The 13553-nt window shown below is 43.9% G+C and overlaps 1 protein-coding gene and 1 long non-coding RNA gene across 5 annotated transcripts; both read left to right on the top strand.

Annotated features, from left to right (window-relative positions):
* Positions 1 to 786: 786 nt before the first annotated feature.
* On the top strand, positions 787 to 5129 carry metap1d (methionyl aminopeptidase type 1D (mitochondrial)). 4 transcript variants are annotated; one of them, XM_021613887.2, is made up of 9 exons: positions 787 to 1037; positions 1984 to 2144; positions 2526 to 2675; positions 2813 to 2962; positions 3044 to 3207; positions 3302 to 3399; positions 3662 to 3709; positions 4312 to 4390; positions 4488 to 5129. In XM_021613887.2, exons 1-9 carry the CDS (start codon positions 998 to 1000, stop codon positions 4585 to 4587), a joined length of 990 nt encoding a protein of 329 aa, XP_021469562.1. In that variant the 5' UTR covers positions 787 to 997; the 3' UTR covers positions 4588 to 5129. The 4 variants fall into 4 exon arrangements, with proteins under 4 accessions (XP_021469562.1, XP_021469561.1, XP_036842199.1 ...); XM_021613886.2 differs by having other exon boundaries at positions 791 to 1037; positions 2771 to 2962; XM_036986304.1 differs by lacking the exon at positions 787 to 1037 and adding an exon at positions 1716 to 1867 and having other exon boundaries at positions 2771 to 2962.
* Positions 5130 to 7167: 2038 nt separating this feature from the next.
* LOC110530662 lies at positions 7168 to 9341 on the top strand. Its single transcript, XR_002474567.2, has 2 exons — positions 7168 to 8150; positions 8361 to 9341. It is a non-coding gene; the product is annotated as an uncharacterized LOC110530662 (long non-coding RNA).
* The last annotated feature ends 4212 nt before the right edge of the window (positions 9342 to 13553 follow it).

Here is a 13553-nt window from a genome sequence, read left to right as displayed (position 1 = left end):
CATGGAGTAAAACAAACATACAGTCAATAATATAGTATAAACAAGTCTTTATACAATGTGAGCAAATGAGGTGAGAAAAGGGAGGTAAAGGCAAAAAAAGGCCTTGGTGGCAAGGTAAATACAATATAGCAAGTAAAACACTGGAATGGTAGTTTTGCAATGGAAGAATGTGCAAAGTAGAAATAAAAATAATGGGGTGCAAAGGAGCAAAATAAATAAATAAATTAAATACAGTTGGGAAAGAGGTAGTTGTTAGGGCTAAATTATAGGTGGGCTATGTACAGGTGCAGTAATCTGTGAGCTGCTCTGACAGTTGGTGCTTAAAGCTAGTGAGGGAGATAAGTGTTTCCAGTTTCAGAGATTTTTGTAGTTCGTTCCAGTCATTGGCAGCAGAGAACTGGAAAGAGAGGCGGCCAAAGAAAGAATTCGTTTTGGGGGTGACTAGAGAGATATACCTGCTGGAGCGTGTGCTACAGGTGGGAGATGCTATGGTGACCAGCGAGCTGAGATAAGGGGGGACTTTACCTAGCAGGGTCTTGTAGATGACATGGAGCCAGTGGACCCACATTTGAGGTATTTGTGTGTGCGAGATTTGACATCAGAAGAGTTACAGGGTGTGTTAAGTGGTGGTGCCCCATCCTTTTTTTTTTTGTGAGTATAGTATTAGATGGTAGGGTATTTGTAAAATTTAAGCAAGGTATAAGGGAATTTTACTCCAGTCCAGTAGGTGGCGGTAATGCAACATTTTGTTGGATGCCAACCGCCATTAAACCTCGAAGAAGAAGGAATAGATCGTATTTCTCTCAAAGACATTCAGTATTTGATTGGTCAGTACATTCGACTGGGAGATGGACTGGAAAAATGGCAGTTCCCAAAGAAAAAATATATATATGTGTGTGTGTGTTTGCTTGTCTTCAACATCATTTTATGGCCCTGAGTGAATCTATGCAAATCCAATCCATGACGTAAAGTAATTTGATCCTCCACTACAAACAATATGGCGGCGCCCAGTGGTGTTAAACTTCTATCAAGAGCAGGTAAGAATTCGCGAATAAGTCAATAATCAGATAACCATCAACCTATGTTGATCCGAAGATGGCGAATGAGCGATATAAAAACAATGCTTCTAATAGAACTTCAAATAAATAGATGACAACCTCTGAGAATTACTGATCAGAGGACGCTTGTTTCATAACGTGAGGTTGTCAGCTGTAATCTATATTGACAGTTGTGTAATTGAAATAAAACTACATGTCTCATTTGGATATACTTTAGACCTATGGGATTGGCAGGCTTGACGGCCTGTCAGGTGGGTGCTGTCTTTGGCGGATGCAAACAAACGTGGGGCGCCTGTCGTGTCTGCACCTTGCAGAAGTAGCCCTTGACGAAAGCTCTAGGATTAGTACTCTAACCTTTGCCATTAGGGTGGAAACCAGATGTACTATCCTTAGATCAGTTCCTGGGCAGAGCTGACATTTGCAAATGTTGTCTCAATTTGCTTTGAGTTGATTAATATAGGCCTTTACATGTCATATTGAGTCAAATCAATCAGTGTCAAAGTCACTTGACTTTCACGTGACTGATCAATTAGTTAAGCAGCCGGCAGACCATGAGTGGATGAGCTAATATTTAAAGATATTACTTTCTATTAGAACCCTCTCAGAGAGTCTATAATGGAATGGCTGTCTGTAGTCCAGAGTCATATAGATGTCTGGCGTGTCATAGTTATATTTTGACTACATTAAACCTTATTGGCTAATAATATTATCTTCGCTCTGTAATTGGTGGGAGTGTACCACTGAAATACTCCACAAAGACCCACAAGCAGTACTATTAGGTGATCATGTACTAGAGGAGAGCTGTTTTTGTGAGTGTGTTTAAAGTAAAAAAGTGATACTGTTTAGCAATTTTCATAATGGCAATCTAGGTGTTTCGTTTCCTTTTCAGTCTGATTTATCTGTATGTGTGTCTGTCTCTTTCCAGGATTGGGGGGTTTCCTCCAGAGGGTGTATGGTCTGTGGGGGTGTGGCTCACCCTGGGGTGTCCAATCCCAGCAGCACCGACAGTTCTTCTGGAGGAAGTGGAAGAGCTCTCGCAGTGTAGTCAGACCGGCTGTCGTCAGACCAGCCTACTCAGTGCCCAAGGTAGGTACAGTATGTACTCAATATCCCACAATGCATCACATATCTCGCTCTGCCAGTCACTGCCCAAGTTACAATGGATCACTTACCTCAAACATTGGGCGCGTTCAACATTGCAGCTGACTTGAATAGCGAGTCGAGACTGACTGATCTACAAATCACTTTGCATCATGAATAACTACTCAATATGATTTGTAGATCAGTCAGTCAATCACAATTTACCCAGGATATTTACCCAGGATATCAGTTTTGATGCTCTCAAACTTGTGATGCAATAAAATGACTGTCCTCTCCCCCCCTTCCCCATCTCACTCTTCCCCCTCCTTTTCTCTCTTCCTCCCTCGCTCTCCCTTTCTGTCTCATTCTATCTCTGTCTGTCTGTAGCATATCCTGAGGCCTGACTATGTGAACAGTGGTCAGGTACCAGACTGGCCAGACTACATAGAGATCAAAGACCAGGAGCAGATCCAGGGCCTGACCAGAGCCTGCCAGCTAGCCAGACAGATACTGCTGCTGGCCGGACGCAGTCTCAAGGTGTGTGTGTGTGTTATAGAGAGTAAGAGAGTGTGTCTGTCAGTTTGCTGACATTCCAAATTAATAACGTCATAGCTTTAACCTCTGACCCCCAGATTGGCATGATGACAGACGAGATAGATTTTATTGTCCACCAGGAGACGATTCGTCACAACGCGTACCCCTCTCCCCTGAGATATGGGGGGTTCCCCAAATCAGTCTGCACCTCTGTCAATAATGTGGTCTGCCATGGCATACCTGACACCCGACAACTGCAAGATGGCGACATTATCAACGTTGATGTGACTGTGAGTTTTACCCCCCTTCACATACACACACGGGCACGATCCACTGTTCCACATTCCTTACCACCCCAACCCCTTCATCAGGTCTATCTGGAGGGTTACCATGGTGACACTTCAGAGACGTTCCTGATTGGCTGTGTGGACGAGGTGGGGCGAAAGCTAGTGAAGACAGCCAGGAAGTGTAGAGATGAGGCCATTGCTGCCTGTAAACCTGGGGCTCCACTGTGTGTTATAGGTAACACTATCAGGTACACACACACACACACACACACACACACACACACACACACACAACCCCTTTGTTGTTTTGTATAATCTACTGGCCCTCTCTTCCTTCTACAGTGAAATAGCCCATTCCAATGGTTTCCATGTGTGTCCCTACTTCATTGGGCATGGCATAGGCTCCTACTTCCATTGCCATCCTGAGATCTGGCACCATGGTAAGAGTTGGTATCTCACAGCAATCCTACAGTTTTAGATGGTCCACTCATTCACCATTACCTAGAGTTAGGGTTGAAAAATTACAGGAACCTTTAATAAACTCTCTGGTTTTCCTGAAATCCCAGTTGAAGGAATAAGCAGGAAATCTAGACTCCAACCCGGATTTCTGCAAAACTGGGGAATTTATTGAAAGTTCCAGGAATTTTGCAACCCTACCTACAGTATTTTGACCTAAATATCACTTTCTCATTTATCTGACAGCTAATGCCAATGATATGACCATGGATGAAGGGATGGCCTTCACTATAGGTCAGTTACATGTCCAATGTCTGTCAGTGTATGTTAAAGGAAAACTCCACCCTAAAACTATCTTTTAGTATTTGTTTCATTAGTCCAATGTTGATATAGTCCCAAAATGTTTAGCAGCAGTCAACTTTCAAGATATACAACTTTAAAAATACAGACATAAAGCCAGTATGATGAATTTAGCATCTTATGATGAATATCTAGCTGCAGGTGTGTTAAAGGGATACTTCGGGATTTTTCCTTATTTCACCTTTTATCTATTTAACTAGGCAAGTCAGTTAAGAACAAATTCTTATTTTCAATGACGGCCTAGGAACAGTGGTTAACTTCCTTGTTCAGGGGCAGAAAGACAGATTTGACCTTGTCAGCTCGGGGATTCGATCTTGCAACCTTTCGGTTACAAATCCAACACTTTAACCACTACCTACCTACATAGTTTGTATGTCTCTACATCCAGTATGAAGGAAGTTGGAGGTAGAGCCAATGCTAACTAGTGTTCGCGCAATGACTGGAAGTCTACTAGCATGCTAGCAGATACCCATAGACTTCCAGTCATTGTGCCAAAATCCCGAAGTATCCCTTTAATGTTAAATCTGTGTATGCAGAGCCCATATTGATGGAAGGATCATCAGAGTTCAGAATCCTGAAGGACAAGTGGACAGCAGTGTCTGCAGACGACAAGAGGTAGGTCACTTACAGCCTACATACGACTGACATAAAGGGTTATAGCCCAAAGTGTCACTGATACCCCGGATTAACCTGTATGTGTGTGTGTGTTCAGGTCAGCCCAGTTTGAACACACAGTAGTCATCACCTCTGACGGTGTGGATATTCTCACCAAACTACCCGAGGAGGATGAGCCATCGCCAATAGGAGTCTAATCACTCTTTTCAGATCAGCTGTTCACACCCCAGTCACATCAACATCTATGAAGAGGTAAAACACCAAATTGACCCAGGGTTAGCACCACAGAGAGACTAGAAAAACTGGGCATTGATATTGACTCAAATGAGACTGCACTAGTGCATTATTTTGGATGACTTCTGTGTAGAAAATACGTTTTATTATTTAAATAAAGCTTTAGTTCACATTTAATTAGAAACAGTGTCTATCTTTGAGTCATTAGCATATCATATTTTACCTTTCACTTTTTTTGTCTGACAAAATATTAGCAAACTATGTGGTCATTGCAATGTTACTTTAACACATTTGACTTTATGTTTCAGGAAATCAAATGAATTCTAATCTGGGGAGCACATTATTTTCTGATTGACGGCATCATAAGATTATCTTGTGTTAACGTTGTTAGGACTGCAAGGTTTGCAGAGTATCATACGTTCGCTGGACTGATTATGTCATGATGTTATTGATGCTGCGTTGTTTGGCTGCATGTGTGACGTATTCAGCCCTACTAATAGTCTCTGATCACATCAACCTCCAGCTCTACATTGTTAGTAATTTATTTAGTTTTTCCTCTAGACCAATTAGATACCGTGCTTTAGGTATTTCCACTAATTCTATTGAAGCGATGCCTTTTAAGTTCCTTAGGCCACATTCTTGTCATACGTACAATATGGCACATTTATTACACAATATTCAATATCAATGTTATTCTCAAACATACAGGAATTTGTTGAAATAAACTGGTCATAAACTGTTTATCTGCTAAATAAAAATTGCTCATATTCCTGCCAGGTGAAAGCAGAGTCCACACACAGATTTTCCCATTAGCAGGTTTTCATTATCTTTAGTCCTATATATCAATAAATTGAACCCACATCAACTGAAGGATTCTGTGGCTGATATAGTACTGGACTCTGCTGGGAGAGTGCCACAGAGTCTGTTGCTGAGTACCAAGAGTAGTTACTGTAAAAGGATGGGTTGCTTGGAGGGATACAGTTCTGCTCATTGCTTGAGCCTCCTGTCTCGGTAATACCATGGGGGGCCCAGTGCACCGTTGTAGCCTGAGGAGAGCTGCTGGACCTAGGGGAGTCACACGGGGTCTCCGGCTGTTCCAGTGGCATCTGGCCGTTTCTACATAGCTTCTTCAACTTTGAGCGACGGTTCTGGAACCAGATCTTCACCTGGGAGAGGAAGTATAGATGGTGTTTGAAATTCCAGTCGTACAAGCACACTGCTACCTCCAGACAAGTGCCTTACTACTCCAGACCTCTTGGCAGAAAGCGTAGTGCACTTGTATACAATACAATGCACTTACTGTACATATGAAATACATTTAGCATATAATGAAAATAATAATATTTGAAATCATACATGATTATCATTGAAGTCCATCATGGTCAGAAAATGAACATGGCGCACCTGTGTCTGTGTGAGTCCCAGTGAAGCGGCCAGCTCCGCACGCTCAGGTAGCGCCAGATACTGCCTCGTTCGGAACCTGCACTGGAGCGCGCACAGCTGCAGGCTGGAGTAGATGGTTCTGGGCTTCCGGACTTTCTTTTGTTTTCCCTTTACCATTCGGACTTCTGGCTCCTTCTCTTTCTCTGAGAAAATGTGTATGACCATTAATAGTAGTACTATCATTGATTAACACAATGTATCCTGTAATATGATTAAAACAAAACCTGGCATAAAGAGCCAACACAATATTTCTGAAAAGTACAGTAATGACCAAATTATGGGTTAGTTATAAAAGGAGAGTATTACACGTTTGCGTACACATTTGGATTTGCATACAATTGATACATACACATTTAACCAAGATAAAATTAGTTTTATATTGGATATTCTGTGGATATTCTGTTTTCTCTCGTCAATAGCTATTGGACCAAGCATGCCGTGGTGATTTTTTTTTTTTGGGGGGGTAGGCTTTCATTCTTCAATGGCTCTTACACAAAGCATGCCATCACTAAAATTGTGTGGCACTCTCTTTTGCCTTCAGACCAGCCTCAATTCATTAGGGCATGGACTACAAGGTGTAGAAAGTGTTCCATAGGGATGCTGGCCCATGTTGACTCCAATGCTTCCCACACTTGAGTCAAGTTGGCTGGATGTCCTTTGGGTGGTGGATCATTCTTGATACACACAGGAAACTGTTGCGCTTGAAAAACCCAGCAGCGTTGCAGTTCCTGACACACTCAAACCGGTGAGCCTAGCACCTACTACCATACCCTGTTCAAAGGCACTTAAATATTTTGTCTTGCACATTCACCCTCTGAATGGCACATGCACACAATCCATGTCTCCATTATCTCAAGGCTTAAAAATCCTTCTTCAACCTGTCTCTTCCCCTTCATCTACACTGATTAAAGTGGATTTAACAAGTGACATCAATAAGATATTATAGTCTATGTCATGGAAAGAGCAGGTGTTCTTAATGTTTTGTACACTCAGTGTATTCTTCATCAGGTAGGATGGACAAAAATCCACCGCTTTTTATTTTGTCCAAATTATTATAAAACATTTTTTTGGGGGGGGGGGGGGGGGGGGGTCTTCAATAGCTCTTAAACAAAGCCTGACTATGACCATATGACCTGACCATGACTATGAAAAGGATATATTCTGAATCAGGGGAGGATGGAGAAAAATCCACTTTTTATTTGTATAGAGCCGTGGATTTTTGTTTATCCTTCTCTGATTCAGAATATAACATTTTCATAGTCATGGCACGCTTGGTTCAATAGCTATTGATGAAATAAAACACAATTTCCACCAAATATCCAATATCAAACTACTTTTACCTCGGTCCACACTTAGGAGCAGACAAATAGTGGCATTCAATCAAGGGCACAGCCACATTCAAATCAACAAATAGTGAAATACTGTGATAATGTTGCCCACCTGTGTCCGTGGTGAGAGGTGAAGAGCCCATATAAGATCCGTAACAACCGTAAGAGGTGGGGAACCCAAACTCATACATCCCGGAACTGTAGAGACCGTTATTCCCATTATATTCCAGCAAAGAATGAGAGTCAAACTTCAGCTGGCCATGCGGTGGATCCGAGCAGTGTCCGGTTGGTTGGTTAGGGAAGAAGTTGTATCCTGTAGCCCTTGAAATGGGTAAGATTTGAGATTCCTTTGAGTCGTGCATGGTGTAGTGAATCGAGGTAGTCTGAGTTGATTGCATAGCTGTGTCAGCAGTCTGTAAAACTCCAGTTATGGCACCATAACGCTATGCAGACCTGCAAACAACTGCCGAAATTAAGTCTTTTAGGATAATATTTCTATTCCATTCTATTCTAAAAGTAGTTCTCCAAGGTAATTGTCCACTGTCTAAGTCTCCAATGATTGCCTACACGTGGCAAATTATGATCAAATAGCCCACTGTTATCATGAGAGTTTACCGTTTATCTGTTTCTACTCTATAGCCTAGATATGTTGGAGTGGTGTCATCTCCTATTCAAGCCATGGAATGACTGAAGCTTCAGGTGTCTGCTCTTCAGGATGAGACGGTCTGGTCTGACGTGAACCAGGAGACTGATGGGTGGGCAAGAAGCCAAAGAAAAATCCCCTTGACTGTGACACCTTGTACACCTTAATACCAATTCATGTTATCAGGATTCAATACCCTTATTATACAATCTGTTATTATGACAAAGGTTTTATATATTTTGTAGTTTTTTTGTTTTGTTATAACTTTTTCACTTTTTTTTCAGCTTTTTTGTAAGCTTTTGGATATTTGTTTCGCCCTCAGTACGCTCAACTCGCACTCACCTTCGGATCAGCGAGAGGTTATGGCGCCATCTGGGGGTCTTTGTGTGATGTTGCTACAACCCGGCAGACACATACCAATAGTCTACTCCACCTTACACACTTCATAATTACCAACGGCGCCAGTGCTCACCCACACAGGCGAGCAAAACAACCATTAAGGGTGACTGAGGGTATATTTACACTGTCTATGTGTGCCCACCACGCATTAAGGCTTACCTCTGACTCCACTGTAAATATAAATCATGATCTTGAGACCACAGCAGCAGCTGCAAGTGGGGTATAGGCTAGGCTGTGTCTCAATAGTCTGAAGTTGCTTCCTCTCCTTCCTCTGCCTTTATCTGAAAACACAGGCTAGTTGAAAGCGCACCATTAATATATCATCACCTGTCCATATGAAGACTATCAATATGGACCCCTCCATTTCCTTTACTTCACATTAGTGTTGAGTCATGGGGGACATTTTTACTGTACTTGATAACCACATGGCCACTAGATGGCCTTGCACGGCTCTTTATGTACAGCGTGTAGCCTTAGTAATAACAGTATCCCTGTATGCATAAAAGCCAAGGCCCTTTACCAACATGTCAGGAGCGTTATGGCACTTGTGGTAGTGCACTAGCTATATTTCCGCAGGGTCACTGGTTCAAACCCAGCTCTGGCTGTCGCCACAGTGTGTTGTTTAGGAGGAAGATAAACGCAAACATAACATTTACTGCTATTACATTGTCAAAGTAATGTAAGCCACACTGATGCCTCAATGGAAATGTCTAATTATGAAATGTTAGATACTTTAGCTGTATTGTTCTGTAGTCGTAGTGTTCTTTGTTTTTAAATTTGTGTTGCTGTTCTTGTCTTTTGGTGTTCAGTATTATTTCATGTTTTGTGTGGACCCCAGGAAGAGTAGCTGCTGCTTCTTCAACAGCTAATGGGATCCTGAATAAAATCATGAATCATAAAATGACATTTCAAATCAAGGTTTACAGTTATCAAGAAACACCAAGAATCTTTGGCAGGGCAAATTCCTGGAATAGTTAAGAGGCAGTTGGTGCATTCTTCATCTGTTTGTATGTATTTGATAATGAAGTATTTTTTTAAATGAATTACCTATCCAATATTTGATCAAAGAAGAGCTGGCTGGGTGTGATGTGAAAGTTTTGCTTTGACCTGGTATAGACAATCCATACAGCATGTTTATATTATCCCTATAGTACAGTGTTGTGTAAAATAACTCCACTTTGAGGCTATTGTAGCCAGACTTAAACATTTGAGAGAAACTCCTTGCCCCCTGGGTGTGTTTGTACCTAGTGCCAGTGTGCCAGTCACGAGGGTGTGTTATTCCTGTGGGAATGGCAGGATCAAAGGAAGTAGATATATTGCTCGTTTGTCCTCTCTGTGCGGATTCACTCATCTCAATATCGTAGGGATCCATGCTTCTTCATCTGCATTGTTTGCTCTCTGGGGTTTTAGGCTCGGTTTCTGTATAAGCACTTTGCAACAACTACTGATGTAAATGCATTTCACTGATTGATTTGGTGATGCTCAGTTAACTGTATATCAGGTGATTTATAGAACAGATGATCAGATTTATCTAGGCGACACCTTGCTAAGGAGAAGCATAATTCCCTTCTGCTGAAAAGACAGGATGCACAAAGAAGGAGTGAAGTGGATGATTGAGTAGATAATATGAATACATATCAGATGTTGCTGATGTTTCAGCATTGCCTGTCTCAAAAGAAGCTTTAATCCAACTGTGTCAGCTGATGCAATGCTCGTTGAAACAGTTTAGAACAAACTTCCTGAACCGCTGTACCATAGCAAGACATTCTTTTCATACTTATTATATTTTCTGGGCAATCAACCTGGTCTCATAGACTTGATGTAACTTTTTAAACGTAAATCTGGTACACTCAAATGAGTATGATATGTTACGTTTGGTATAGTTAGATAAAACAGAAGGTGACTTAATAAATCTGGTACACTCAAATTAGTATGATATGTTACGTTTGGTATAGTTAGATAAAACAGAAGGCAAATAAGGCAAATTAAAACCAAATCAACATTTTATTTCTAACATGTGAATATGTATGTGTGAATATGTATGTAAATGAGACATTTCTGCATTTCATTTTTAATACATTTGCACAAATGTCTAAAAACATGTCCCCCCCAACAATGCACTGCTCAAAAAAATAAAGGCAACACTTAAACAACACAATGTAACTCCAAGTCAATCACACTTCTGTGAAATCAAAGTGTCCACTTAGGAAGCAACACTGATTGACAATACATTTCACATGCTGTTGTGCAAATGGAATAGACAACAGGTGGAAATTATATGCAATTAGCAAGACACCCCCAATAAAGGAGTGGTTCTGCAGGTGATAACCACAGACCACTTCTCAGTTCCTATGCTTCCTGGCTGATGTTTTGGTCACTTTTGAATGCTGGCGGTGCTTTCACTCTAGTGGTAGCATGAGATTGAGTCTACAACCCACACAAGTGGCTCAGGAAGTGCAGCTCATCCAGGATGGAAAATCAATGCGAGCTGTGGCAAGAAGGTTTGCTGTGTCTGTCAGCGTAGTGTCCAGAGCATGGAGGCGCTACCAAGAGACAGGCCAGTACATCAGGAGACGTGGAGGAGGCTGTAGGAGGGCAACAACCCAGCAGCAGGACCGCTACCTCCACCTTTGTGCAAGGAGGAGCAGGAGGAGCACTGCCAGAGCCCTGCAAAATGACCTCCAGCAGGCCACAAATGTGCATGTGTCTGCTCAAACGGTCAGAAACAGACTCCGTGAGGGTGGTATGAGGGCCCGACGTCCACAGGTGGGGGTTGTGCTTACAGCCCAACACCGTGCAGGACGTTTGGCATTTGCCAGAGAACACCAAGATTGGCAAATTCGCCACTGGCGCTCTGTGCTCTTCACAGATGAAAGCAGGTTCACACTGAGCACATGTGACAGACGTGACAGAGTCTGGAGATGCCGTGGAGAACGTTCTGCTGCCTGCAACATCCTCCAGCATGACCGGTTTGACGGTGGGTCAGTCATGGTGTGGGGTGGCATTTCTTTGTGGGGCCGCACAGCACTCCATGTGCTCACCAGAGGTAGCCTGACTGCCATTAGGTACCGAGATGAGATACTCAGACCCCTTGTGAGACTATATGCTGGTGCGGTTGGCCCTGGGTTCCTCATAATGCAAGACAATGCTAGACCTCATGTGGCTGGAGTGTGTCAGCAGTTCCTGCAAGAGGAAGGCATTGATGCTATGGACTGGCCCGCCCGTTCCCCAGACCTGAATCCAATTGAGCACATCTGGGACATCATGTCTCGTTCCATCCACCAACGCCACGTTGCACCACAGACTGTCCAGGAGTTGGCGGATGCTTTAGTCCAGGTCTGGGAGGAGATCCCTCAGGAGACCATCCGCCACCTCATCAGGAGCATGCCCAGGCGTTGTAGGGAGGTCATACAGGCACGTGAGGCCACACACACTACTGAGCCTCATTTTGACTAGTTTTAAGGACATTACATCAAAGTTGGATCAGCCTGTAGTGTGGTTTTCCATTTTAATTTTGAGTGTGACTCCAAATCCAGACCTCCATGGGTTGATAAATTTGATTTCCATTGATCATTTTTGTGTGATTCTGTTGTCAGCACATTTAACTATGTAAAGAAAAAAGTATTTAATAAGAATATTTCATTCATTCAGATCTAGGATGTGTTATTTTAGTGTTCCCTTTATTTTTTTGAGCAGTGTATTTTATTTTGAATTCAGCCTGTAACACAACACGTTGTGCAATAAGTAGGGGGGGTAGGGTGAGGTTTTGGGAGGGAGAGGGAGGGAGGGGTAACTGCAGGGAAGGGAGGGGTAGGGTGAGGTTTTGGGGGGGAGGAGTAACTACAGGGGGTAGGGAGTGGTAGGGTGAGGTTTTGGGAGGGAGAGGGAGGAGTAACTACAAGGTTAGGGAGGGGTAGGGTGAGGTTTTGGGAGGGAGAGGGAGGGAGGGGTAACTACAGGGTAGGGGAGGTAGGGTGAGGTTTTGGGAGGGAGAGGGAGGAGTAACTACAAGGTTAGGGAGGGGTAGGGTGAGGTTTTGGGAGGGAGGGGTAACTACAGGGTAGTGTTCCCTTTATTTTTTTGAGCAGTGTATTTTATTTTGAATTCAGCCTGTAACACAACACGTTGTGCAATAAGTAGGGGGGGTAGGGTGAGGTTTTGGGAGGGAGAGGGAGGGAGGGGTAACTGCAGGGAAGGGAGGGGTAGGGTGAGGTTTTGGGGGGGAGGAGTAACTACAGGGGGTAGGGAGTGGTAGGGTGAGGTTTTGGGAGGGAGAGGGAGGAGTAACTACAAGGTTAGGGAGGGGTAGGGTGAGGTTTTGGGAGGGAGAGGGAGGGAGGGGTAACTACAGGGTAGGGGAGGTAGGGTGAGGTTTTGGGAGGGAGAGGGAGGAGTAACTACAAGGTTAGGGAGGGGTAGGGTGAGGTTTTGGGAGGGAGGGGTAACTACAGGGTAGGGAGGGGTAGGGTGAGGTTTTGGGAGGGAGAGGGAGGAGTAACTACAGGGTAGGGAGGGGTAGGGTGAGGTTTTGAGAGGGAGGAGTAACTACAGGGTTAGGGAGGGGTAGGGTGAGGTTTTGGGAGGGAGAGGGAGGAGTAACTACAGGGTTAGGGAGGGGTAGGGTGAGGGTTTGGGAGGGAGAGGGAGGGAGGGGTAACTACAGGGGTAGGGAGGGGTAGGGTGAGGTTTGGGGAGGGAGAGGGAGGAGTAACTACAGGGGTAGGGTGAGGTTTTGGTAGGGAGAGGGAGGGAGGGAGGAGTAACTACAGGGTTAGGGAGGGGTAGGGTGAGGTTTTGGGAGGGAGAGGGAGGAGTAACTACAGGGGTAGGGTGAGGTTTTGGGAGGGAGAGGGAGGAGTAACTACAGGGGTAGGGTGAGGTTTTGGGAGGGAGAGGGAGGGAGGAGTAACTACAGGGTTAGGGAGGGGTAGGGTGAGGTTTTGGGAGGGAGAGGGAGGAGTAACTACAGGGGTGGGGTGGGGTTTTGGGAGGGAGAGGGAGGAGTAACTACAGGGTTAGGGAGGGGTAGGGTGAGGTTTTGGGAGGGAGAGGGAGGAGTAACTACAGGGTTAGGGAGGGGTAGGGTGAGCTTTTGTGGGAGAGAGGGAGGGAGGAG

The sequence above is a fragment of the Oncorhynchus mykiss genome, chromosome 8 (genome assembly GCF_013265735.2).
Source record: "Oncorhynchus mykiss isolate Arlee chromosome 8, USDA_OmykA_1.1, whole genome shotgun sequence".
NCBI classification, from domain to species: domain Eukaryota; kingdom Metazoa; phylum Chordata; class Actinopteri; order Salmoniformes; family Salmonidae; genus Oncorhynchus; species Oncorhynchus mykiss.
The sequence above is the reverse complement of the archived record's forward strand: the minus strand, read 5'-3'. Positions and strand labels throughout refer to the sequence as shown.

Coding starts and splice junctions, on each gene's coding strand:
- metap1d (XM_021613886.2), top strand. CDS start 998: ATGGCGGCGCCCAGTGGTGTTAAACTTCTATCAAGAGCAG. Junction 2,963..3,043: donor TTATCAACGTTGATGTGACT/GTGAGTTTTACC, acceptor CCCCTTCATCAG/GTCTATCTGGAGGGTTACCA. Junction 3,400..3,661: donor TCCTGAGATCTGGCACCATG/GTAAGAGTTGGT, acceptor TTTATCTGACAG/CTAATGCCAATGATATGACC.